General features: G+C 25.1%; 5 protein-coding genes across 19 annotated transcripts in view; 3 read left to right on the top strand and 2 right to left on the bottom strand.

Moving 5' to 3' along the window:
- Positions 1 to 788: 788 nt before the first annotated feature.
- LOC122719972 (dnaJ homolog subfamily A member 1) lies at positions 789 to 4868 on the bottom strand. Of its 2 annotated transcripts, none has more exons than XM_043946297.1 (5): positions 4713 to 4868; positions 2744 to 2932; positions 2348 to 2645; positions 1910 to 2249; positions 789 to 1812 (listed from the first exon to the last, which is right to left on the bottom strand). In XM_043946297.1, the coding sequence occupies exons 2-5, from the start codon at positions 2873 to 2875 to the stop codon at positions 1383 to 1385; spliced, it is 1200 nt and encodes a 399-aa protein (XP_043802232.1). In that variant the 5' UTR covers positions 2876 to 2932; positions 4713 to 4868; the 3' UTR covers positions 789 to 1382. The 2 variants fall into 2 exon arrangements, with proteins under 2 accessions (XP_043802232.1, XP_043802233.1); XM_043946298.1 differs by having other exon boundaries at positions 2744 to 2929; positions 4713 to 4859.
- Positions 4869 to 5540: 672 nt separating this feature from the next.
- Positions 5541 to 8131, top strand: LOC122720055 (40S ribosomal protein S24). 2 transcript variants are annotated; one of them, XR_006347715.1, is made up of 5 exons: positions 5541 to 5591; positions 5940 to 6008; positions 6191 to 6514; positions 7133 to 7209; positions 8008 to 8131. XR_006347715.1 is itself a non-coding variant. In XM_043946486.1 (4 exons), the coding sequence occupies exons 1-4, from the start codon at positions 5589 to 5591 to the stop codon at positions 8008 to 8010; spliced, it is 399 nt and encodes a 132-aa protein (XP_043802421.1). In that variant the 5' UTR covers positions 5541 to 5588; the 3' UTR covers positions 8011 to 8131. The 2 variants fall into 2 exon arrangements, 1 of the variants encoding a protein (XP_043802421.1); XM_043946486.1 differs by lacking the exon at positions 7133 to 7209.
- A 180-nt stretch (positions 8132 to 8311) lies between these two features.
- LOC122720054 lies at positions 8312 to 10523 on the bottom strand. The gene is made up of 4 exons (XM_043946485.1): positions 10399 to 10523; positions 9228 to 9382; positions 8864 to 9016; positions 8312 to 8725 (listed from the first exon to the last, which is right to left on the bottom strand). Exons 2-4 carry the CDS (start codon positions 9298 to 9300, stop codon positions 8355 to 8357), a joined length of 597 nt encoding a protein of 198 aa, XP_043802420.1. The 5' UTR covers positions 9301 to 9382; positions 10399 to 10523; the 3' UTR covers positions 8312 to 8354.
- A 107-nt stretch (positions 10524 to 10630) lies between these two features.
- On the top strand, positions 10631 to 15019 carry LOC122720052 (subtilisin-like protease 2). 2 transcript variants are annotated; one of them, XM_043946483.1, is made up of 3 exons: positions 10631 to 10703; positions 11916 to 12096; positions 12641 to 15019. In XM_043946483.1, the coding sequence occupies exons 2-3, from the start codon at positions 11944 to 11946 to the stop codon at positions 15017 to 15019; spliced, it is 2532 nt and encodes an 843-aa protein (XP_043802418.1). In that variant the 5' UTR covers positions 10631 to 10703; positions 11916 to 11943. The 2 variants fall into 2 exon arrangements, with proteins under 2 accessions (XP_043802418.1, XP_043802419.1); XM_043946484.1 differs by lacking the exon at positions 10631 to 10703 and having other exon boundaries at positions 11793 to 12096.
- A 2587-nt stretch (positions 15020 to 17606) lies between these two features.
- The window catches only part of LOC122720093 (microtubule-associated protein futsch-like), a 78123-nt gene continuing 69589 nt past the window's right edge, over positions 17607 to 26140 (top strand). For all 12 annotated transcript variants that reach the window (XM_043946590.1, XM_043946582.1, XM_043946581.1 and 9 more), the window contains exons 1-2: positions 17607 to 17772; positions 19572 to 19914. In XM_043946590.1, the coding sequence (XP_043802525.1) occupies positions 19690 to 19914 (225 nt within the window). In that variant the 5' untranslated portion in view covers positions 17607 to 17772; positions 19572 to 19689. The remainder of the gene's footprint in view (positions 17773 to 19571; positions 19915 to 26140) is intronic.

Genomic DNA, 26140 nt, shown 5'->3' with positions numbered 1-26140 from the left:
CATGCATGAGGGATCAAAGGTCAAATTTTATAACAACTTTTTTTTTGACATACTTGACATTATACGTTTTCCAATTTATTTGAGACGATTCAGAAATATTCTAATCAATCACCAATTTATCTATGTATAATAAATAAGATTATAATACGCGTCTATTTAAATTCGCTATAGTATTTGCGGACGAGTACATGACCTTGTATACAGTAAATTACGTGAATGTGAAGGCGTGTTTAATTTAATGCAGGCGATCATTAAATTGGACATTTGTTCACGCGCATTATTCAACTTCAGAGTATATGAAACACATTATAATGATTAAGAGAGTAGTCTCTTTACATTATTAGATACATTTTTAGAAATAAATTTACTTTGATTCCAGTATTATGATTATTATATAAGTACTGGAATATCTTTTCTTTATTACAACAATGAATACGCGCAATAGTCCTGTTTTACACATTGATACCACACTTTTTTCTTGATTATTATATGTTTCATAAACAAAATATTTTTCTTGGTATCATTATATGCCAATATGAGATTATAAACAAATTAAACACTACCTACATATAATGAAATAATTGAAAAAAAGAAATAAATAATTTTGAAATTTTATAACCAAAATTATAGACATATATATTTATAATAGAATATTCACCAATATATTTCGTACTATTTTTATAATCTCGTCGTTACTAATACAGACATCGAGTTAAATTCTGAAAGTTGGTATTATAATCAAATATTAATAATTTAAAGAACTTTAGGGAATACGAATACAGGTAAGGTACTAATTTGACTGTCTAACTTTATTTCTAGCATTTAGTATGCGCGTATCGATCAGTATCGAAAATCGTTAAATAGAAAGAAATTCACAAATAGCAGAAAATAATCAGAATGTTCAGCGTTACATGATATAGTTGATTATGTTCACTATTAACGATACACGATGTTGCATTAGATGTTGAGTCAGCTTTCCTTATCACTTTTCTTAATGATAAGTACATCTTTTTAAATACTTCTCTACAGCAAGCAATGAACTAATTTGTAATCAGTTTACCAGTTTTCACCAGAATTTATAATTTAATTTAGAAGTGATAATAAATGTACCATCAACAGCATTAAAGGTTTCCTATACAATTCAATATTTATGAATGATCTTTATATTAATATCATTAGTGATTCTGTAGTCGTAGCTTTCACAGTCGTGCACATATCTAAACATTTTTCTCAGATTCTTTTCATCTGTCTTGAAAAACTTTGTTATATGTCCGCATTTTTTCATTCTTCTGTTAATAACATATGGTTCAGAATCAAGCGAATGGGACAAAAGTTTAAAATGAAAGAATGATCATATTTATTGTGAGACTGATGTAATTGAATTAATTTGTGGCACATTGGACACCTGAAGAACCTCTTTCGTCTTCCTCATACGCTTCTCGTTGTTCTCTTCGCCTTACTTCTTGTTCTGGATCCAAATCCATAAGAGAACAGTCTTCCGCTCCTTCTGGAATTATAACTTCTTCTCTTGGTGGTAGGCATTGTTCAAGTGTTGGAATGACGGAAGGGTCCATAGATTTCGGGAAATTCACTACAAATTGAATTATAAGTCTGCCATGTGTGAAAGGATCTTTATAAATTGGCATTCCTTCATTTAGAATGCACTTTAAGTCTCCGTGCTTTACAACAGTTCCAGGATATGAAGTTATTACTAAATCTCTTCCATCTAAAGTGCGAATAACTTTCTGGAATCCACATAGAGCTTCTACAAGTTCTAATTGCATCCTCATAATTAAATCATGACGCGAACGTCTAAAAAAAAAAAAAAAATTATAATATAATAAGAAATACAATCAATATAACAAAATATAACAAAACGATTAAACATAACAATTACATAATTACTTACTTGAAAACTTCGTGTTCTTTCTCTTCAAGAAGAATAACAATATCTCCTGGCTCATAATCTGGTTCTTGATCACCTTCTCCAGCAAAGACGATCTTCTGATTATGTACCATACCTGGATCAACATGAACTTCCAGAATTTTTCTATCTCTAATAGTTTTTCTACCACCGCATTGTTTACAACGATCACGTGGATTTATGCGATCCCCTTGACCTTTGCAGTCTACACATATAGTTTGCAAATGTTGCAACATTCCAGGACCCAATTGTTGTATTTGAACTTGCATGCCAGAACCATGACATGTTGAACATTGTTCCACAGAACCTTTCTTTCCACCGATACCTAATGTAAAGAATTTTAGTATATTTATAATATATTACATAATTTTCTGTTTATGAAAAAATTGTGTGTGTGTATATATATGAATACATAATATATACCTTCGCATTTATCACAAATAACATTTTTCTGTAATGCTAATTTACGGACAGTTCCCTTATACAATTCCTCCAATGATACAGATAATTGATGTATAACATCTTGTCCTCTGTGTTCTCTCCTGCGACCACTTCTTCCTCCTAAACCTCCACCAAAGAACATATCAAATATATCACGTGGCGAAGAGAATACATTGCCACCTGCTCCTCCTTCTTTTAAAGCTTGTTCTCCACCTTGATCATAAATTCGTTTTTTTTCAGGATTTGACAAAACTTCATATGCTTGTGAAATTTGTTTAAACTATAATAAGAAAATAAGATATATAAGATATAATAGATAAATAAATATAAATTATAATATTTAAGATATTTAATATGTATTAAGATTAAAATACCAACTTTTTCTCCTTCATTAGGATTCTTATCAGGATGATATTTCAGTGCAAGTTTTCTGTAAGCTTTCTTTAAATCTTCTTGTGTGCATCCAGGTTTTACACCCAACACATCATAAAATGTAGTTTCTTTTACCATTTTTACTGATTTATTTTCTTCTAATGATGTTCAATTATTACAGTAGTATTTTTCCTGCTAAAGATCAAATAAAATAAAAAAATTATATATTTTAAATTATTAATTTAAAATATTATTTATTTTAATTTAATATCTTTTATGAAATAACAACTCATTAAATAAGGAAACAATAAACAATAATTAATTATTCTTTACAATATTCAGTATATAATTTTAAATCAATAAAATTAAATAAAAAATTCTACTTATATTAAATGTACATAATTTGCATACATAGTTTTATTTAATGTTTAATAATATTTTTTTATAAACAAATTATAATGTACATAATCATAATAAATGTATTTTACCAGAAAATAATATAAAAATTGTGTATATTTATTAAAATAAATTTTACAACTTATATAAATATAATTTAATAAAATATAATAATAGATAAACATATTTAATATTTTAAACAAACATGTTATAATATAAATGAATAATATTATAAATTATAATATATTTTAAAGAGAATTTTTATACTATTTTCAATAAATTATTTACTTAGTTCTATTTATTTATAATTATTTATAATTATTTTATTAAATAAATTTAAATTTAAAAGAAAAATCAAATACTAAAAAATAACATAGTAATTATCATAATTATTCAGTAGATTATAAAATGTATTAATTGTATAAATTTATTAAAACTTGAAATTTATTAACTAAATGCAACATTTACAAAACTGAATAGTATTAAATTTCACATTATATTATGAATAAAATATCTATTTTATAAATTATTTATAATTTAATTATTTTTTTTTTATAAAATATAAAAACAATATTAATCTTTATATATACTATATATAACTATATGCATTTTAAATATAAGAATTATGCGTACTGACCTTGAACTTCAAGTACTTGTAATTTTTAATAATGATATAACACAAATAAATATATATATTAAACAATTACAAAATTATTTAAATTTATGTTGAATAAAAGTTTTACATTCAATATATTTAAACTTCAAAATACATTAATTATTTACTCATAGAAAAAGTACAACGAATTGTATCCATGTGCGTGTTTGGTTTCAAAATGGCGACGAGATTCATTTTAAAATAATAAAATGTAATTAATTGACATGAACAAAAAATTAAAACTCGTTTCAATTTAACGCAGTGTTTGCCGTGTTGTGAACAAAGAACACCACACTTTCTAGATCTTTCTGCTAGCATATATACATATACATACATATAGGTAGCCAGAAAAAGCTTGGACTACCGGTTAAAAATTAGATAAGAAAAAAGAAAAAATATCAAAATTATAATTTTCTCAAATAAAAAATTAATTTTAGTTTGTAATCTAAATAATATAAGCGAAATTAAAGTTATTATAATTTATTACGACTAAGTGACAGATATACTTTGCAAGTTCAACCACGTTTGGTATTGACACGAGTAAGGCAATAGGAACATCCACCATTTTTCAACGTTAAAGTGCGAGTCATGGACGAGCATAACTTATACTATGATAAAATTCATTTACGCGTATTTCGTAATATACAATATGTTTAAGCATGCATACAATTATTATTCAACCTTCAAATGTCCACTTCAATTTCAGATTCATTGAAAAAGTTCTAAAATTAGGCCAATATTCTGTAATAATTTCAAATGTTATGTCGTAAATTGATTCTGCATGTTACTGCTATATGAATTTTAATCCCAAGAAAAATTCACGAGTTCGCAATCGATCGCAAGATTCAACGGTGGAAATTCCATTCATCTGCGCATATATTCTAAAATATTCTAAAATTCTCGATTATCAATGTTTAATCCTACCTGTATCAGCAGAAAGGAAGCCACTCGTGGAAAATATCCGTGCCGTGAAGCCTCGTCTCACTCCACGTAATAGTATTTGACGAACTGTTGTAAGCGAATAGAACTCTCACCAATATTACTGCTTGCTTGTACCCGTTCTCGAAACTTCCTAGGAGAGTAATGGACGTTACTCGAAAGGGAACCAATCAGGTAGACAGAGAATTGCAGTCAGCGCCAAATGCTATTACGGTCTTCCTAAGAATTTCGCAATGTATATTCTAATACTTTATCGATAAAGTAGCAAATAAATATTTTTTTTTAATACTGAAATGAATAAACATATTAAATAATATTACAAAATTTTTATATATTCTAAAATTGTAATAAAAATTATAATTTTTATTAAAGAATTTATTAAAAGATACATATTTTTTTGATCTAATTACAAATCTACAAATCCAATTATATTGAAAATTTTCTTATTTCTATTTCAATAAAATAATGATTATATGCATATTATTTTAAATAACTTTACTTAAATAAAAATTATATTTTATTTAATCATATTATAATCATAATTAAATTTTGATTATAAAATATATTTTGAAAGCTCTAGATTTTATTATAGAAAAATATTTAAAATCCCTATACAAATAGTTATATTATATTATTATGTATTTCATATTATAATAATTTTATATTATTTTAAATATTTAATAATATTATATCATTCTTTTAATAAATTAAATTTTTTAATTATATTTTTAAAGAGAAAGAAAGAATAAATAAATTTTTAAGTTTTATACAGGATAATTATAAAATTAAGTTTAACCGTCGTAGATAGCGCTGCACATTTCCGAAATTATCCTTTTGCTGGCGGTACGATAATCGAACAAAATGGTAAGTATTTCGTATCCTAAAATTATCGATTAATCATTGGAGAAAATATATAATATATATTTAAAATGTTATTAATAATGTACAATTATCTTTTAACAAATATAATTTATTGATATCATTTTTTTTTATGCAATATTTATATTGATGTAGCATAAATTATTCATCTAAAAATGTAATACTATTAATAAAAAATAAAATATAAATAAAAGTAACTATATAAATAAAACTATTATATGAACTAATTTTAATCATTTTAAATGTTTTTTCATAAAATTAATAATTAATAATTCAAATAAATGTAATGTTAAACAAAATATAACCTTAAAATTGTGTCAATGTTTGTTATAGACGGAAGGTGCAGTTACAATTAGAACTAGAAAGTTCATGAGCAATCGGTTACTATGCCGAAAACAAATGGTATGTATTTATATTTTTATTATTTCTTTCAAATTAAGTTAATATCTATTTAGATTTTTTATTTTTTACTTTCATATCATTACACGTGTATAATTATATTATTTATATTATATAGATAATCAATTAATTGATAAAAAATAGAAATATTATAGATAATTATATTTTTATAAAATTTTTTTCAGGTTGTAGATGTATTTCATCCAGGTCATCCATCAGTTCGAAAAACAGAAATACGTGAAAAACTAGCTAAAATGTACAAAGTTACACCAGATGTAGTTTTTGTATTTGGTTTTCAAACTAATTTTGGTGGTGGTAAATCAACTGGATTTGCATTAATTTATGATACATTAGACTTTGCAAAAAAATTTGAACCTAAATATAGGTTAGCTAGGCATGGATTATTTGAAAAACAAAAACAAACAAGAAAGCAACGTAAAGAACGTAAAAACAGAATGAAGAAGGTTAGAGGTACAAAGAAGAGTAAAGTTGGAGCTGCATCTAAGAAGGTAAACTAATATTGTAATTATTTTTTATAAATTATTACATTTATTTATATCTGTATAATTATTTATTATTTAATTATCATTACAACTAAAAAATAATAAAATTTCTTTAAAAAATTTTTATTTTTATATTAAAATATTAATATATATATATTTTAATATTAATATTTATTTATGATTTATATTAATATTTTTTATATGTTAATTTTTTTTGTAAATATTATATATAATATTATATATAAATTATATATAATATTATATAATATTTTTTGTAAATATTAAGGAAGATATAGCAATATAAATAACAAAAAATTAAATATTTTATATAAATTAAATTTAAATAAAAAAAATCAAAATCAATCTTAATGAGTAGAATTTTTTATTTATTTTTATTTATTTTTATTATTTTATTTAATCAAAGTTCTTAAAAATTAAGATATAAAATGAACAAGCATGTTTATATTTAAGTTCTATGAAAAAAAAAGTGTTATTATTTTTACTAATTATTGTTTTAGGTCTTAAGTCATTCAAATTAAACAAATTTTATATATAATGTCTATAAAATATATATTTAAGTTTTGCATGCTATTCAGTGGTATACGCTTTTTATTTACATTCTAGGGAAAGAAGTAGTCAAATGCTCATCATTTGTACTACAAGTCTCAAGAGGGAACTTAATTATGATGCTCATATATATGGTCAGCATGCAAAAGTCTAGGTTTCAGTTTCCCTTTTATATGTTTTCTTGATTTCCCTTTTTTAGATTTGCTTGGATTTGTCTTGTATTATAATCCTAATGTAATATAAATTTTAATGGAATTCTTTTTTAGTTTAGTGCATATTTCATTCATTGTAAAAAATGCTTTTTTAATTTTTTCGTATTTAAAATTTTATATGCCATATTTAAAATGAAAATAATTATGAAAAAATAATAAAATTATCTAATTTATTATCAGTTATTAACATATCATTAAAATCATTATCTTTATCTTGTAATTATCAGTTGTTTATTATAATTTTTATTAATTTTTAATATATTTTTTACATTTGAATTGAATATTATAAAAAAATTATTTTTGAGATAATCAAAATTAATATTAATTTTTTTTTTCATATGTGATGTAAATATAAAATAGACATATATTAATTAAATATTATAGAATAATTTATTATTTATAATTTTGAGATAATTTAAATTAATGTTAGCTTTTTTTTTATTTAGAATGTAAAATAAATATATATAATTAGCATTATTATTATCATTTAAAAATATAAAGATATTTTATATAAAATCAAATAGAAAAACATTTCAGCTTATATTGAAGCTTTTTCTTTTTTTATTATTATATATATATTATCATTGTATCTCATGCTTTTATTAATATTAAATTGTAGAATTAGAAGTAGATTTGCATGTATGGAATGTAACATAATTTATTAATATTAAATTGAAAATATATTACTGATAATATTATTTTTTCTATTTTTTATTACAGTAAAACATCACGAAGACCACAATTTGTTCAACATGGACGTAAAAATTATTATAATAATTTATTATCACAGATAATTATGATAAGTTTTACGGAATAAAAGTGTACTCTTTTTGATGAAAAAAAATTGAGTGCAGTACTCTTTTTTTTTTTTTTATATATATATATATATACCTTATTTATATAATAGTTATCCATAAGCATTTATGAAAATATTATATGATTATAAACATATTCTGATAACGAATATTCATTTTCATATAAAAATAAAAATATCTTAATCAAAAATTTTAATAAAAGTACAAGGTTTAAAGAAATCATAAAATTTTATTATTTTTTCGGATGTTATATTATCCCATAAGAACTTCTGCTGATCCTTTATGGACAAAATCGTTATCAGCTTCATTGTTTTTTAATTGTTCATTCGCTTGCTCAATAGTTTGTATCGTTGTTTGCGTATCGGTTTGTTGTATCAAAATAGTCGTGAATAAGCTGCTCGGTAAAGATTTTGTTACTTCTAGATCGTTTATAATTTCAGATGTTATTTCAGTATTAGTTTCGGTTGAATCTTTTGACTGAATAATACTGGGCGGTTGAAAAGTAACATCTAATTCATCAGAATTATATTCGAATTCATTTTGATTCATAAAATCTTTCCGAATAAAATACCAATTGCCAATTCGAAATCTCAAATTTTCATTAGAATTGAAAAATAAAGTAGCTGTAATTTATAATTATTAAAATTAACAAATTTAATGAAAAATTAATATATTTAAAATAATTTAATTTTATTTAATCTTATTTCAATCAATTTTTTATATAAAATTACCAAAGAAATTATAAACATAGGAATCCTTACATAAATTTAATAATTGCCATTCATAATTTCTTAATCTATTTCGTACTTCAAATAATTGTTCATAAATTTGATTTTTTAAATTATAAAACCAATCTTTTATATCTTGAAAAAATTCATTGCTATATTGAAAATCTGTCTGTAATCCATTGTTTTCTATAATAAAAAACTTTGATTTTATTCACATATTTTAAAATTATATATCAAAGTACATTAAAAAATAAATTTATAAGATGATTATAAAGATACGAAGAAATGAAATCTTTTGTAAGTATATCTAAATATTTAAAGAAAATATTTTTAAAGTTTCTATATAAAAGTTCATTATTAATATAACATTAACAAAATGTTTGAAAAAATATAATACCTTTATCACAACTTGTAATCGATGCAGATAAATTAAAAGTAAATAATAATACAATAATAAAGAAAAGATACATTTTTTTTAAAAAATACTGATTTCAGTGAATAAATGTCCCCAATCACTGATTCAGTGAATGTTCATGGCTTTATATATATATTCTACCGGAAAAAAATACTCATTAGTACAACAATTCTATCGCGAATCAATTATATTAAACAATGCTGTTATGCAACTTTGATAACCTTGTTTATTTTGATTTTGTCATATAACTATAATAAACAAAAAATATAACAAGATAAAGAAATAATACAAAATATTTTCAAATATATATATGTTCAAAATATAGTACATGTTTAAAAAATATTTAACATATATAATATAAAATTTTAATTTACTGAATTGTGTGATATTTTATTAATAATAAATCATTATAATAAAAAATCGTCTAATAATTGATTAAATAATCATGAAGAAGTTATTATTTCTGTTATTATGAATTATTATTTTCCTGTGAATTTTTGATTCATAAAAATATTATTATTTTCTAATAGCGATTTTTTATAAATACGGATTTGACTATTCTTTATTCTTCCAGTGAAAATTAATTAAAATAAAGATCATTTTTATCGCAGCAAAATATTTACAACACGAATGACGCAGAATATATATATGTACATATCGTGCAAATATATACATTAATTTTATTTTAAATTACAAAAAGAATTGAATTTTCTAATATAATATTACATTACTTTCTACATGGTGGAAAAAATAAAAATACAAAAATAGAATATCGATTGTATAACATCAAAACAAATATTATGGTTTTCTGTAATTTAACAAGTTATTTAATAATAATTACTAAATTCTATAACTATTATTTATATAATCTGTATAATCTGGAAAAATGCACTAATTTTGCTTCGTTTTAAATTACATGCAATAATATGAGCATTAATTTATTGAAAAAAGTCTTATTTGTGATTTAACAAGTATTACAATTAAATATATTCAAAACAATTAGATCATATATTATAATTTATAAATTATCTTTATAAATATATCATATAATTTCTTGAAAATTTTTTGTAGAAACTTTGTGTTGTATATTAAATGTTAATTTATTTTCTTTCTAACATTCTTTTCTTTTCGCATAATTAGAACTATAAACTACCATAATCTAAAGTTTGTTCAGAATAGCTAGTAAATTCGGCTACATATTAAAGTGGATTCATCCATAGTGACACATTTAGTAAAATTATATTTAAAATTTTTATTATTAAAAATTCGTGATTTTAGTTTAATTTAAAGTCTTCAGTGATTTTTATTTAAAAATACATTATCATTACTTAAGGAACTTTTTTTTTACACACATTTTCTAAAAGCACATTTATGAATGTATATTTTTGACATGTATATTTTACATTTATGAATATGTAAAATTGTTTAGAGTACAATTCAAACTTCAGTGCATTTAATGTAAGTACAGAAGTTAGATATAATTAATACATCGTAATTTACATATAATATAATTTTATATTTTTACTTATAATTACAATTATATTATAGTTAAAATTGATGATAGGTTAGAAAGTTTTACTATGAAAAGATATTTGTAGTATCATATCGTAACACAACCTATCATTTAATGTGAAATATAATATTATTTTTATTAATTATAATGAAAACATAAAACTATTAAATTTGAATAAATTAATTTATTTATATTTATAATATAACATATAATCTGCATGATATAATTCATAATCTTTTTAAAAGATTAAACAATTAATAAATTCTTGAAGTTAGATTATGTTGGTACACATGATACAAAAACTGACGAGCCAATGTTTAAAATATTTTAAGATATATAATAATTTTAATTTAAAAATTTTATTTTGTATGAAAGATTAAAAAAATTAACACAAGATTAAAGAAATTAAGACAATTAATTTATAAATATCTGATACCTAATAAATAAATCTCAATTTTCTCATTAGATAATGAGAATAATTATTTATTAATTATTAATATTCATTTTTTTTTGATAATAAAATAGTTTATTTTTATGGAAATATGTTTCGTTTTATTTTATGGAATCTGTTTCGTTTTATTTATATTATATTTAAGAAAATTTAGGAATAAAATTAATTTTTAACTTAATTCAAATTAAAATATTATTTTTAAAAAATATACTGTTAGTATATATTAAGATTTATGTCCCAATTTGTTTAATGAATAAAAGAAAAAAAGAATAAATTTATTTTTTTTGATCTAAAATTATTTACTATTTAATATATTTTGTCAAGAATTGATTAATTAAAAAAATTTCTTTAAAAATTAATATGTGTTTTATATTATTATTAGATATATTAGATTATTAATTTGTTATTTATATATTATACTATATTAATATAATAACAAATTATATATATATATATAAATATATATAAATGTTAATAACAAATTATTTTTTATATTTGAAAAAATTGTTAAAATTTATACTTTAAATAAATATATCAAAAAATGATCATTAAAATTAATCAATAAATAATTAACGTATATAATGTATAATATTTTCTTTTTATTGAAAACTCAGTGAAGTAGAACTAAAAAGCAAAATGTCGGCTCGCTTCGATCGGTTTGTATATAACTATATTCAAGATGTATTGATACTAACATTTGATTTAGGTTTTAATCTCTCACATTTTGAATTAAAATGTTCGAAAATGTATCTTCTGAACAAAAAGATAATCATTTTAAAGATGAATATTTTGAAGAATTTGAACATAAACCATTACTAATAAGTATACCAAAAGTAGAACCAATATGTTCTAATGTAACTAATTTAAATGAAAATATACCGAATGAGGTAAGTATATGATTATTAATATTCTTAATATATTTTATTTTATATGTTTTTTTTTATAACTTTATTTTTCCTTTTTTTATTTATAAAATAAATCTATTGCGTAATAATTTAAAATATATTATTAGATATAGATAGTAATATTATTAAGAATTTATTGAATTCGATATTATAAAAAAAAGTACGACATAATGAAATTCGTAATTTTTAAAATAAGAAAGAATAGTCAGTTTATATCTCAAATAAATTTTGGCGGGAATTTTAAATTTATTTATTTTCTTTTTTATGATATATATATATATATATATATATATATATATTTCATTCTATATTATATAATAATAAATTATTATATTCTATATTATATTCTATATTATATATAATATATAAATTCATATATATATTATATGTAATAATATTTCATTCAATATTATATAATAATAAAAACATAGATTTATTTATTAGAATATTTTTTAAATAATTATTTAAAATTTTTTTTTAAATTTTAATTTGTATAATAATTGTATTTACATTTTTTAAATTTTAGGATGAAAAAATTACATCAGCAATTCCTTTAATTATGCCATGTAAAATAAAGGATCCTATTATTTTACTTGAAAGATGTGATAAAATATGGGAGACATTAAAAGTAATAAAAGATGTACAAGATAAAAGTAAAATTGATACACTTAATACATTACCATTAGAAATAAATTCAAAACCATTATATATTCAATATCAATCACCATTAGAAAACAGTAATGTTGAATTACCAAATTTTAAATTTTCTGTAAAATATAAAAAGAGATTATTTAATTGTTTAACATGTGGAAAACAATATACTGAAAATAGAAGATTGAGATCTCATTCAGAAAAAGTACATGGTATTTACATACCACCAAAACGAAAAAGATGCACTGTTTTATATCAAAAACATATTGATAAAATAAAAGAAAAAGATTCTAACATTGTCGACAGAGAAGTAGATTGTAGTGGAAAAGTTTCATTAAAAAAAGATGAAAGTAGATTACATGTAGGAACATCATTACAATCTACATCATCATTAAATGATAACAAAATTATTTCAGATTTAAGAAGAAAAAAAAATATTAATGAAACTATATGTAAAAATGAACAAGAAAAAAAAGTATTAAATAAAGAATTCAAACAAGAAAAAATAATCTCAGAATCTCATATATCTTTATTAACATGTATATTATGCAAAAAAACTATAAATGATATAAGAAAGCATTTAATTGATTATCATAAAATTGAATCACCTGATTTTATGTTAAAGAATTTAAATGAAACATCTAATCATTTAAAAGACAAATTAAAAACAGGAGTTCCTAATGATGAGAATAAATTTTTTGAAATTATTGAAAATAAGAAAAGAATAATATCAAATATACAATATTCAAATTCTAGAAAAAGATATAAAGTTAATAATAATAATAAAAACTCGCAGGTTGATGAAAATGATACACGTCAATGTGATATTTGTCTTGGTCGCTATAAAATTCGTAGTTTTTATACACATATGCGTTATCATCGTCAGCGTGGAGAAACAAAAGAAAATTTCCATTTATTTGATAATAAATATTTAAAATCTCCATTATATTTAAAATCAAAATTAAATTCAAGTAACATATCCAATGAAAATTCAAATAATCACAGTAATAAAAATAATTCAATATCATTTAAAAATAAAGAAAAAGAATGGCAAACTGAAAATGATATGCAAAATAAAGATAACATTAAGAAGACATCAAATAGAAATAATATTTGTTCCTGTGGTAGAAAATTTCGTAACCCTCATACATTATTTGTACATAAGAAAAAATGTACTTCAATAGATGAATTAAAACAGCCAATTATAAAAAACAGAGTAAATATAAGAAGCCAATATGTTATACAAAATAATTCTGATAGAAATTCTGAAATTGGAATTAGCATAACAATAAAGAAAAAAAATAATTCTTATGAAATCATTGACAGAAATAATAAAAATAAAAATAAAATGCAAGATTCCATTAATTCAAAATATTTTAATGCATCAAGTATTTCAGGAAATAATACCCAAATAGAATTACAAGATCAATTACGAGATGAAACTCCAGAATTATCTAAATATAGTGAAAAACACAGTATTTTAAAAATTCAATCTGCTGATGAAGATATTGATATTGACATTGAAGATGACTCACAAACAAATGATTTTTGTAAAGAAAAAGAAGAACAAAAAGTAAAAGTGGAACAAGATGATAATTCTTGCCAAAAATCTATTAACTCAGAGTTTTTGAAAAAAAAAATTCTTACCAAACGTAATTATAAACAATCTAATGGCATCAAAATAAACTTCGCTAAGAAATATAATATTTGTGTATGTGGTTATAAATTTTATACCAGAAGAGCTCTTGAGATTCATACTAATAAACATCATCCAAATTCGAATTTGATATGTGGTTATTGTAAAATTAGTTTTTCTAATGGTATTACATGGAATAAACATCAATGTTCTATTAATGAAGGAAAAAAGTTTATTGATGTACAAATGGAAATAAATTGTCTTTATTGTACTGTTTCTTTGAGTTCACATAAAAAATTTGATGATCATATAAGACAAAAACATCATGATTCTATATTGCCATTTCAATGTTTTCGGTGCTATAAACGATTTTCTAATACCTCATCTCGGAAAATACATTTTGATACAGATCATGCAATAACTGTTTGTTCCTTATGTAATAACAAAATTTTTGATATTATGAAATCTAGGCATGAAGCATATCATTATGGACTTGGATTTCCTTGTCATATTTGTAAAAGAACTTATACCACTAAAGAAAATTTATTAAAACATACAAAAAGATGTCACAAATATCATAAAATATCATTTATGGCAAACAATGATTTAAATGTATAATATTTTTTATGAATTTTATAATTTATATTATATATTTATAAAAGAGAAGTGAAATATCTGAAAAATTATAAAATTATAATAATAAAAATAAAAACATTGAAATAACGTTTAAATAGATAATTTAACATGAAAAAAAACAAATGAATGAAATAAATATGACACAATTATTTTTATTTATAATTTATTTTTCAATTTTTTCTTCTTTTTTAATTAAAAAAGAAATAAGTAACGATTTTTATAAGGAGGATGTCACTTTATGATAATATGAAATATATAGTACATTATAGTACATTAATTTATTATATAAAAAAAAGATATATTGTTGAATATATATAATACTGTGTTTATATTTATGTCAAACATAAAAATAACTGTATATATAAAAAATATAGGTATAAGTAATATAAAGATGAATAAAGAAGGTATATATAATTTGAACTATCATTACATACAATTTTTATTTTTTAAGTACATAAAATTGTAAAATTGAACTGAATTTCAATCTTAATTAAAGTTTAATGTTTATTATGAATAAATACGATAAGACGAGTTACATTACATTTAATTTTTACAGAAATAAAATTTTTTCATTAAATATATATATTTCAATTAATGATAAATAATATTATAGTTTTATTTATGTTAATTATCAAATATATTATTTAATTATCTCATGAAGCTTTTTATAAAATATCTATCTGCAAAAAATTGATGACACAAATGTTTGAAACTTTGTTTGAAATACAGTTACTATTATCAAAAATATATTTTTCTTTTAAAGTCAATATTAAATTATTATTGATTGTAATAATTTTATTGACTAAATAAATAAATAAATATTATATAAGATACAAGAAAATTTCTTTATACTTATTCTTTAAATTCAATGTAACAAATTTAAATAAATTTATTATTAATTTATTACTTAAAATTATTCCTAATGTATCGTAACTCGCATTTTTAAATATTAACAAATAAATAATATAAGGTAATAATATAATTAAAATATGATAAAATTTTTGATATTTTTTTGTACTATAGAATTTAAGAATTAATTAAGAAATAAATGATGCTTTTTATTTTTTTATTTATATTAAAGATATGATTTTAATTAAGAAACATTATTTTATTATTTATACATTTTTATTTAAATTGACTTGCATTTTTATCGATAAATCACGAAATATAAGATGAAATATTTTCATCTCTTTTTCTTAGCTATTATCATATTAGAATATTTTAATTAATATAAGTTTTATATATATCTTTAGAAAAAAACAAAAACTATTGATGTAATTAATAATTTATTTTATAATATTATAATAATAAATATGTAATAAAATTATAAATTAAATATTTAGTGCAATCGTAAAGAATTATTAAAATTAAATGTAAATGTAATATTAATAGCATTAATATTGATTTTGAAATAAAATAAATAAAAAAAACAAATTTTTGTTTGAAATATTTAAAAACATAATTTCATTTTTATATTTTATGATATTTTTGATAGAGATGATTATAAAATGATAATAAAATCGACTTTTATGATATTCTTAATATTACATGGAAAAAGAATAATGAATGTCTTTCAAGACACCATATACTAAAACGGATTAAATTTGGTGGTGATTTATTTATAATATATTCTATTTTTAAATATAGAAATAGAATTAATACATAGAATAGATCCATTACATCAAATCGATGATATGTATATTGTAAAATATACAAATTTTCTAGAAAAAAGTATTTCAAAATATGTTAGAAAATGAAATACGTTTATATAATAAATATATACTCTAAAGATATTGCGAAAAATAGAAAAAATTACAACAATAACTTAACAATTTAAAATCTCTATCAATTAATAATCTGTTTAAAATTTCGATATGTAAACTTAATAAAAAATATTTAGGTATATTTAAAGTTAGCAAATCAGTAGAATATTTCAATATTATTCAATATATTTCAATATTATGAATTGATTGATAGCAAAATATATAAAAACAAATATATTTTTTATTTTATATATAGAATAATGCGAAAATGATTAAATATGATTATTAGAATTATATTTAAATTAAAAAGTCATTATTTATAAAAAAAATAGAATCTTATAAATTATCGTATACATAACTAAATATGATATAAGATCATATATGATATAAAACTTTATAAATTTTGTTCTATTGGAAAAAAAATTCAAATATTTCTTAATAATTAATTGTACAAAATTTCATGCAAGAAATTTATCACTTAAAATAGTAATAATAACAAGATTATTTTATTTTTTTCTGTATTTTTTTTAAAAACCCTCAGTATGCATATCAATTTGATTTTTTGTTTTTATATATAGATACTGAATTAAATATTATTTAAGTTAATGTAATAAAATATGCATATTTAGTTTTACTTATAACTTTATGCTGTACGAAGTAGTCACAATGATGGGAATCGGGAAGCTCGATTGAAAAGAGGGGATAGCCAGCGCATCTGAAACATGATCACCAGGCGTCGCTTCGAGCGTACCCGTCGCCATCGAAGTTATAAAACCGATCAAAGCCGTACGGAGTTTCCAGGAGGGTGGTCGCGTTACGCTCAGAACTTTCTTAAACAGACGGAATCCTTTTGACTAATATATATATATGATTTGGTTCGCGCAACGGCGAAAGTAGAAAAAAAATGACGGAACTTCGTGTGATTTGACAGTGAAGAAACATTTAATGGGAAAAGTGCCTCGGTATCCTGTGGTTAGTATTCGGGAATTCTAAGTATCGCTACAACACCCTGTAGCTCTTTGGTTAATCGCGTCATTTTTCGATGCATCAGGATTCGATTAATACATGATTCTTCGACAAGGTAGCTTGCTTTGATAGATTACGTATATTGAGTATATTCAGTCATGAAAATAGAAAGAAACAAAGTTTATGAAAAGTTATAAAATATTAATCATCAAATATAATGTGTAGTTTTATAGAAAATAAGAAACTAAGGCCGGCATAGTCAATATATGTGTACACAGTGACTCGGACAATAGCCCGAGGCAGAAATTCTGCTTTAGAGAAATATGGTGGATTCGTTTGATATCGATCACACATTATGATTTGTAAAATCAATCCATAAATTTCAATTTTCAAATTTATATATTTTCAGGAATAATTTTGTCTTCATTTTCATATGTTTTCCATCAGTTTTGTTTTGTTCTGTTTATATAATGGATAATCGGACATTAGTAATAGTCATTTTCGAAATAATAACGAATTTATTTTCTTTTTAGTTTCTTTTACAAATATCAAATTTTATACATTATTGTATATGATGTGAATTTTTTCTAGATTTATGATGAAAACTAGCGGATTTTGATTTTGAATTCATAGAATTTCTTCTTATTTAACACAAACAAAGATATAAAAGAAGAATAAGAAAACATTTCTTTCAAATTTTACAATCATATTTTTGTCATCACGTTCGTTATAGATTTTTATCTCAATACACAATGCTTTTGAATAAAGTTTTCTATAAGTTTCATTCGTATGAAATACGAAATATCTCTTATTTGAATATTTGGGAATCAAAACGATCATCCCGCGCGACACTGCTTTTATCGCGGTGGTTCGCATACTTGAGAGGCGCGCAGTGCTCAAACGGGCACGGCCGAATCGATTTTCCCTGGTTCCACTACTGACGATAGAGCTACATGTATGATTACTCGAGTTCCTCACAGCTATCGAAAACTATTTTGCCCAGTTTCTTCTAATGAACGGTAGTATTTTCTATAATCTGTCCGCTGTGAGTCGATTGAATCTATAACAAAAGTTTTACGCTGTTTAACCGTTAGTTCGGTAACGTCAGTGGAAACCGGCCTATATGAGATTGGCTAAAATTAAACGTAGTTGAAAACGAGCTCAATTCGTGATGCAGTTAAAATGTGGATAGAAACATTTATTTCCAATGACAATACAGTTTTGATTATTTTAATTTTCGAGAAATACTCGTTGCATTGATTGATTAGTTCTCGATCGGCATATCTTGTGAAGTCTGCCTCCTAACGTGCTTGAACTGGCTAGTCATATACCGTTATACCACCCGTATCGCGCGGTGAGAATCCTAAAAATAGCGGCGACCAGTGAACGAAAATAATTCTACATTTTCTAATGAATTTCGGTAGCGTGTCAGCAAAAGAAAGGGAACTCTTGTACATGACATGTTAATCGAGTTAAATTGCGATCAATCATTTCTTTAATTATTCGGAATACGTTTCTATAATATTTATAACCTGTGATTTAAATTCTGCGAGACAATTCATTCTTTGCTTTGTGTTACAGCCTTTACTCGAACATAGATATACTGGTTACCTTTTCCTATCGTTTTCGAAGTAGTTTCCAATAGGATCGATATTTTATAGATAGATGTGATAGTATAGGTAGTAAAGCTGACGAAACGAAAGAAATAGGAGCAATAAGATCCGAAAGAATTAGCCAATCGGTTCGGCGATCCGATAGATTGACCCGTTTCTTCTGATCGACGATTCGCCGTCTCGTTTGAACAGATATCCGGATTTTGGCCAGCGGACCGACATTGGTAATCAGTGAACGGAAGGAAAGCTCGAGGCGTGGAACGCGAAAGGGTGAGATAGGGGTGAACTGGTGGAGGGTGAGGCTGAAGTGATGACGGGCGAGGAAGGAAAGTGCGGGGGTGGAACTGGCACTGGTGGGGATGCCGGTGTTGGAAACACGAACACGAACCTTACCGATAATGTGAACAATATTAATGCCAACGTACATGCGAATCTTAACGCCAACATTAATGTCAGCCAACAGAATGGAGGACCGGAAAAAGCGCCTGTCGTCGGCGGTACCAATGTGGAAACGTTACCTCGCACTGGTAAACAGGTAAGAGAATTATGTCTTTTTTTCTAATTTTTAAAATTATCGTCATCGTCATCATGACACAATTTTTCAAGCAAATATTTTATTATATGCAATTTATTATTAATTTTAAATTATATGCGAGCATTATATATATATGTCTCGGTTTTCTGTAATTTTTTTCCATAATTCAATACGGGTTCAGATTACGAAACGTTTATTATATTTAAAAGAGATAAGTAAGTATCTTCCTTTTAGTTGATCTAGACCGACAGAGAAAGATTAGGAAACATAGGAAGTTTTGATGAAATGCCGTAATTTAATATTCATGAAAGAAAGATGACACTAGAAGCTGTGTATCTGGTTTTTAGTATACTTGGCGATACCGTAAGAAACAGGCGATCATTAGATCTTTTCTTTTGGCGTATCTAACAATTTACAACGATAATCAATACATTTACTATAACATTTATCCGTCGAATAATCATTTGTATACAGTTTTTAATTGTATTTGTTCTTTCTTACGTAACAATTTGATAACGATTGATAGATTAAACGTAGAGAAGAGATTTAATAATTTTATAACTGATTTTATAATTTATTCATAATTTATTCATTCATTCTTCATTTTAATAAGAATAACACAACTATTCAATTTGCTTAGTATTAAATACACTTGATAAAATTTCTATTCAGATCGACCAGAGGATACTTGTTTAAATTTAAATTAATCCAATCTCAGAGATGTTATAACATTCTTTGTTATACTATTTTAGGATTCTTATAAAGAATTCTTGATAATTAATTAAAATATAAAATATATAATATTCCTTGCTTCCTAGCACATTTAATAAATCCGTTTTTTAAAACGTACGATTCCTTATTTTATTCGAAAATAGCAATTTAAAAAAAAAATAGTTTTCTTTAAATAAAATATTAGTTTAATATTAATTTTACACGATAAATTTCAAGAATTTATATTAAATTCTTTTTTTTTTTCGAATAAGAAAATTTTCCAATCATTATTCAATTATTATAATTGATACTCATCGTTAGACTCGTAAAAAATGACTCGGAATATTTGTACGCCTATTTACAGTAAATTGTAATTATGCATATTAGAGAAAAGCAAACAAGAATAATAACCTTGAATATGAAGAAGTCATGATTTTATTTAATCACAACATAAATTGCGAAAATAATGCGAAGAACATAGTAAATATACATGGAAGTTACAAGACTATCTACATAATGAGTTTTTCAACTTATTACATTTACTTTGCATTAACGTATTAGGTTTGATGACTGATTGTTCCAGCTCAAAGGTCATGGTTAATGTAGATTGTAGATCGTGAAAATTGTAAATAGAGAATATAAGTTGTGCGTAGAGGATTTTGCGAGTCCAAAAACACGTATTGTACGATACACGACGAGAACTCGTTTCTATTTATAATCTATTCAACTCCAAAATTAATTGACATTTGAGATTAAAACGAGTTTGTTCGTTTTAAAACTGTCCATTTCTGGACGATCAAGCAAGTGTTTTTACTTAAAATTACGATACCCGTGAAAACTTTAATGCAATACAAACGCAATACAAAGAATATATTTATTGGCACTGCCTGTAGGTAGTATCGTGTACACAGAAGTGTAAAAAAACCATCTTCGTGATTTTCTTATTTCTTTAACACGAGTTATATTTTTCGTACGATTTTCTGAATGAATCAAATGGTATTTCCAGAAAAAGTAGCGTGTTGTAAATACATGAAGAAATGTGTATGGACACGAGCCAAGCTCTTTTACATATCCTTTCCTCGAACGCATTTTATATTCTCCTCGAATATTAAATTAGTCATGTAAAACAAAGAAATTTTCAAATTCTCAAAAAAAAAAAAATAAATAAATAAATAATCTTCTACTTCTTTGTCCTTAAGAATGAATTTCAATATTTACAACATTGCATATATTTTTGATGGCTCGTCAAAAGTAAAGTTGTTTTATCACAATTCTCCTCATTGCTCATGGAGTTCTCTGATAAAGATTGTATAAACTCACTTACCAGACGGTTACCATATTGGCGATCATTTATGATTTGTACGTGACTCCGTTTATCTACTCGTATAGTTTAGACTCACGTAAAATTACGTCATAATCCTATCAGTACGGACCCTGTAAACGGATCTTCATAAATGGACCTTCATTCATGCTACGAGGCCATGGTTACTATCTCTAATCATTTCAAGCGTAACTCTCCATATAGCAAAAATACTTTTGTATTCTTATTGCGATAAAACAAACTTGCTTTCGTTCGGATCGATCAAAAGCATCGAACGATGTCGCTCGTTAAAATACAATATTTATCTATCTCAAGATCTATAATTTTTTTTTTTTTTTTTTTTTTGTTCGTTCATGTTCGAGGAACTTGGATTAAACATTTCGATAATAGTACGTACCCAGAATGCGAGAAGATTGCTAAACTTATTAGTCAGATGGTAAATACTTGAACAAATGTGTTCAGCCAGAGAACGTTATTCTCCGGTGTAATAACGAGCGGAAGTTCAGTTGCTATTTACCTTGACTTATGCAAATTGAGTAATTGATGTTTAAAAAAAAAAAGTACGAAAAAAACGAAAGACTGAAATGTACTGCAGACGTCAAGTTTTTTTTTTTTTTCTTTTTTTTTTATATCGAACATAAAAAAATGTGTAAATTTGTTGAGATTTGCTCACTTTAATTCACTTTAAATACGAAATTTCATAAAGACCTCGATGCTGTTACATCGCGAACGATAAAGGGCGTAATGGCGATGACGAATGTAGGTCATTCGTGTACTTTATCCAAGATGTATTGTGCCTCGTTACTTCGTGACATTCACCGATACGACCGCTATAATTTCATGGTCTTCGTGCAGGGAAGCGAAGTACAAGTATTGTTCGCTACATCACACATCGCTGTGCGTAAATGCGTTTATGAAAGTAAGCGTGTAAAGACATGTGTGACGAGTCTGGGTTACATCTGATTGCTTACAATGCGACGCTGTGTAACGTACACCCACACTTGTTAGGAATACGTGCGTTTTTTTCTTTTCTTTCTTTTTTTTTCATTGTCCCCTTCATCCGGTTGCAGAATCTGTTTAGGAAACAAATCGTCGCAATTTCTATGGTGATTAGAAAGAAAATAGGATTTAGAATATCAATTCGATGGAAATTTCTGCAATTATATCACACCGTTACAAATATGGAATACGTAATCGTAGCTTTAAACTAATTTTTTATTAAATTTCATTATCTATGAAATTATTCGATTTCCACGAGAGAAGAATGTCCGCTATTTTAAACAGACAATTATTTTCCTCTTGCATCACACAATATTAAACATCCATAGCGATCTACGATCTTTAGAGAAATACGCGATAGCCATTAATATCAATTTCCTGTACGTGTAATTGTTATTTTTGCGCCGTGAATTAATGACGCATGACGATCGTTAAGTTCAGATGTAAAAGTAAACGTAGCCACAACTAATATACATACAGGTTCCGTACATGTCTCCGTAATCTTGACATACATACCTATTACCGACGTTTCGTTTCAATTCTTTTTTTTTTTTTTTTTCCTATCGCGTTTTTTGCGACACTCGCGACGGCGCATATGTTTCACCGTCTTTTCCGGAGCGACAATTAATCCGCTTCGTAAAACGCATAGTTATTAAAATGTCGTAATAGCAACTATCGTGAGGAAGGGAAAAAGCTTTGAAGTAGGAAGAAGAAAGGAGTCCCTTTGCTTAAAGGGACCGGACCAATTAAAAACGGTCTCTCTGTAGTACAATAGTAGCCGTTGCTCGGAAAGGAAAGGAGCACGGCACGTGGCTTCCTTTGCAAATTTCGTTAATTTAATCAGCGTTGATCCGGTTGGTCAGCTATGCCTGTGATAATGCATGCGTTCACGCGGGTACGCGTAATTTTACAGTTTTCTACTCGTCGATTTCTCAACCGTGTATGGAACTGGGTTGCGAAACCGCATAAAGAGACACGCGAACGCAAGCGCACACGCGATCCAGGCTCATCTACGTGTAAAGTTCCTTCCTGGGGTGTAAAGGTGGAGACTGAAAATAAACGTTTTTTGCCTCGATATGTTGCCTCGCGTATACCGACATATCGCCGATGCTCGAGCAGAGAACTTAAAGCTCCGTTTCCACCGCTTGAACTTGTTCGAACCACGTATACGTAATATAGTTGGAAGGGGGAAAAAGTTGTATTCTTACCGCGTTACGGTATGTTCAATTTATACATTTTTATTACGATGTATTTTTATTATCGCGTTCAATGTTATATCGGGTGTTAAAAAAATGAAGGTCGAAGGTGTAATAAAAATTCTGACCAATAAAAAAAGAGACCCGACTTTCTTTTTCTTAGCGATTAATATAATACTTGTGCATCGTACGGAGAAGCGTATACTTTCTCGATAGTTTTAAAGAAGAGATTTCTCAAAAGAAATTTGGCACCGTGCCTCGGATGCGTACTTATGGATAGACACGTAATATATCGGAGACGACGCCAGTGATTGACCCAGTTTAATAAAGTCTCATAAAACGCTATCGTCATTAAAAGCTTTATAAGTAGTTTGAGTTATTCATCAGGCCCAACAATCGACCACGATGTGTCATCAACATAAATCTAATTAAATTATTAAATCGTGACGGCCTCGACGAGATGTCAGCCACTTTCTTCTAGTTGTTTTAATAGATGTTGCTCCAATCAAATTTGACCCTTTCTATTTCTCATTTTATACATACGATTCGATATCATTGCGATAAAGGATTAATTCTTGCTTACGTTATATACTTTCCATTACATTCTTCATAATTTAATTGTACAATGGCTCTCGTATCTTCAGGGATCATAATTTATCACGTTACCCTATACGGAATGATCAAAAAGGGTGGATGAAGGGTTCTGGCCTTTTCTTGTGCACTTAATACTTCCTCATCTGTTTTTTTTTCGCGTATGTTCGACCCGGTAACCCGACTGTCACCCTTTTCCCGATCCTCTCACCGCTAAACTGGGGTTCGTGGCACCCCAACGTCGTTTAATTTAGTCTCGAGAAGTTAAGAGAAGCGAACCCTCTCGTACAAGTGAGCGTTTTCAAACGATTTTCGAAGCCTTCGTCGTTTTGCTTCTAATTAAGAAACCCGAAATTTATTTCCCTCCCGACAAGATATCTTCGAAAAAATATTCCCCATTCGCTCGACTCGACCTCGTCGAGAATGAAAGAGATATCACGGTGAGATGAAACGGAATTTGTTTTAGCAAAAGTCGATCGATCGATCGAGATTTGTTAACCGAGAAATACGATATTCAATCGCATATACATAATGCACTCTTTCGCGTCGATTAAAATTACAGTGTACCGCAATATAGACGCCCACGATTTAACCGTTTATGCGACGTTTATGCAAAATTTTTAATTCGTAAAATATTTTTATGTAAAATATTTTTATGTAAAATATGCATCGAATGCATTGGATAATGTTTCATTTACATAAACGAACACGTTTCACGTAGTTAATGACATGGAAATATGTGCATTTCGTTCCATATATATATATATATATGTATGTGTGTGTGTGTGTAGTAAAATCGATCGCAATGACGTCGTTTTCAATGTGTCTATTAAATATGTTTGTCGCCAATTTGTCAGTGACAACCAGGTTGAATACTAGTTAGATAAACGAAGAAAGAAACGAATAGAAAAATAGAAAAATTATTGGGCGGAGTTTATCGTGGATGCTCCAATTCCTTCTCGAATTCAGAATCGCGATATAGGAAATTAGATTTTACGTTAAACGGGCGTGTATCGTCAATATATTCGTTATATTTTTTCGTGAATGAATTAACAAAACGGTGGTGTTCCATAAAAGTTGAGTTATAGATTATAATATTGAACGAGTGATTATTTATAATCGTTTATTTTCTAGTTACCCATTAATCGGTGCAACAACCTATATTGATTGGTATTAGGTAAGGTTAGGCACTTGGAGCAACAACCTGCATCGATTATCGTGCGTTGGCTATTTTTTTCTTCACACGCGGCGATTTAATCAAATAATATCGAATTTTGTTCCTGACAATAGAGGAGATTAATAAAATCGATACCGACCGAGAGAAGATAGAATTTTAAAGCTTCTTTTATTTCTTAAATTTCTTACATGCACCTTTATTTTATCCGTGGATGTAATATCAAGTGTATAT

Source organism: Apis laboriosa, unplaced genomic scaffold (genome assembly GCF_014066325.1).
Source record: "Apis laboriosa isolate Shangri-la unplaced genomic scaffold, ASM1406632v1 scaffold9_cov152, whole genome shotgun sequence".
Taxonomy (NCBI): domain Eukaryota; kingdom Metazoa; phylum Arthropoda; class Insecta; order Hymenoptera; family Apidae; genus Apis; species Apis laboriosa.
Note: the sequence above shows the minus strand (reverse complement) of the source record. Positions and strands in the feature narration are given on the sequence as shown.

Bases quoted from the DNA above. Each gene is read 5' to 3' on its own strand.
- LOC122720054 (XM_043946485.1), bottom strand. From the start codon at position 9,300: ATGTATCTTTTCTTTATTATTGTATTATTATTTACTTTTAATTTATCT. The intron at 9,017-9,227 runs GTATTATATTTT...TTTTTATTATAG, and splicing joins GATTACAAGTTGTGATAAAG to AAAACAATGGATTACAGACA. The intron at 8,726-8,863 runs GTAAGGATTCCT...TATAAATTACAG, and splicing joins ATGGCAATTATTAAATTTAT to CTACTTTATTTTTCAATTCT.
- LOC122720052 (XM_043946483.1), top strand. From the start codon at position 11,944: ATGTTCGAAAATGTATCTTCTGAACAAAAAGATAATCATTTTAAAGAT. The intron at 12,097-12,640 runs GTAAGTATATGA...TTTAAATTTTAG, and splicing joins ATGAAAATATACCGAATGAG to GATGAAAAAATTACATCAGC.
- LOC122720055 (XM_043946486.1), top strand. The intron at 6,009-6,190 runs GTATGTATTTAT...AATTTTTTTCAG, and splicing joins TACTATGCCGAAAACAAATG to GTTGTAGATGTATTTCATCC.
- LOC122719972 (XM_043946297.1), bottom strand. From the start codon at position 2,875: ATGGTAAAAGAAACTACATTTTATGATGTGTTGGGTGTAAAACCTGGA. The intron at 2,250-2,347 runs GTATATATTATG...TCTTTACATTAG, and splicing joins TATTTGTGATAAATGCGAAG to GTATCGGTGGAAAGAAAGGT. The intron at 1,813-1,909 runs GTAAGTAATTAT...TTTTTTTTTTAG, and splicing joins AAAGAACACGAAGTTTTCAA to ACGTTCGCGTCATGATTTAA.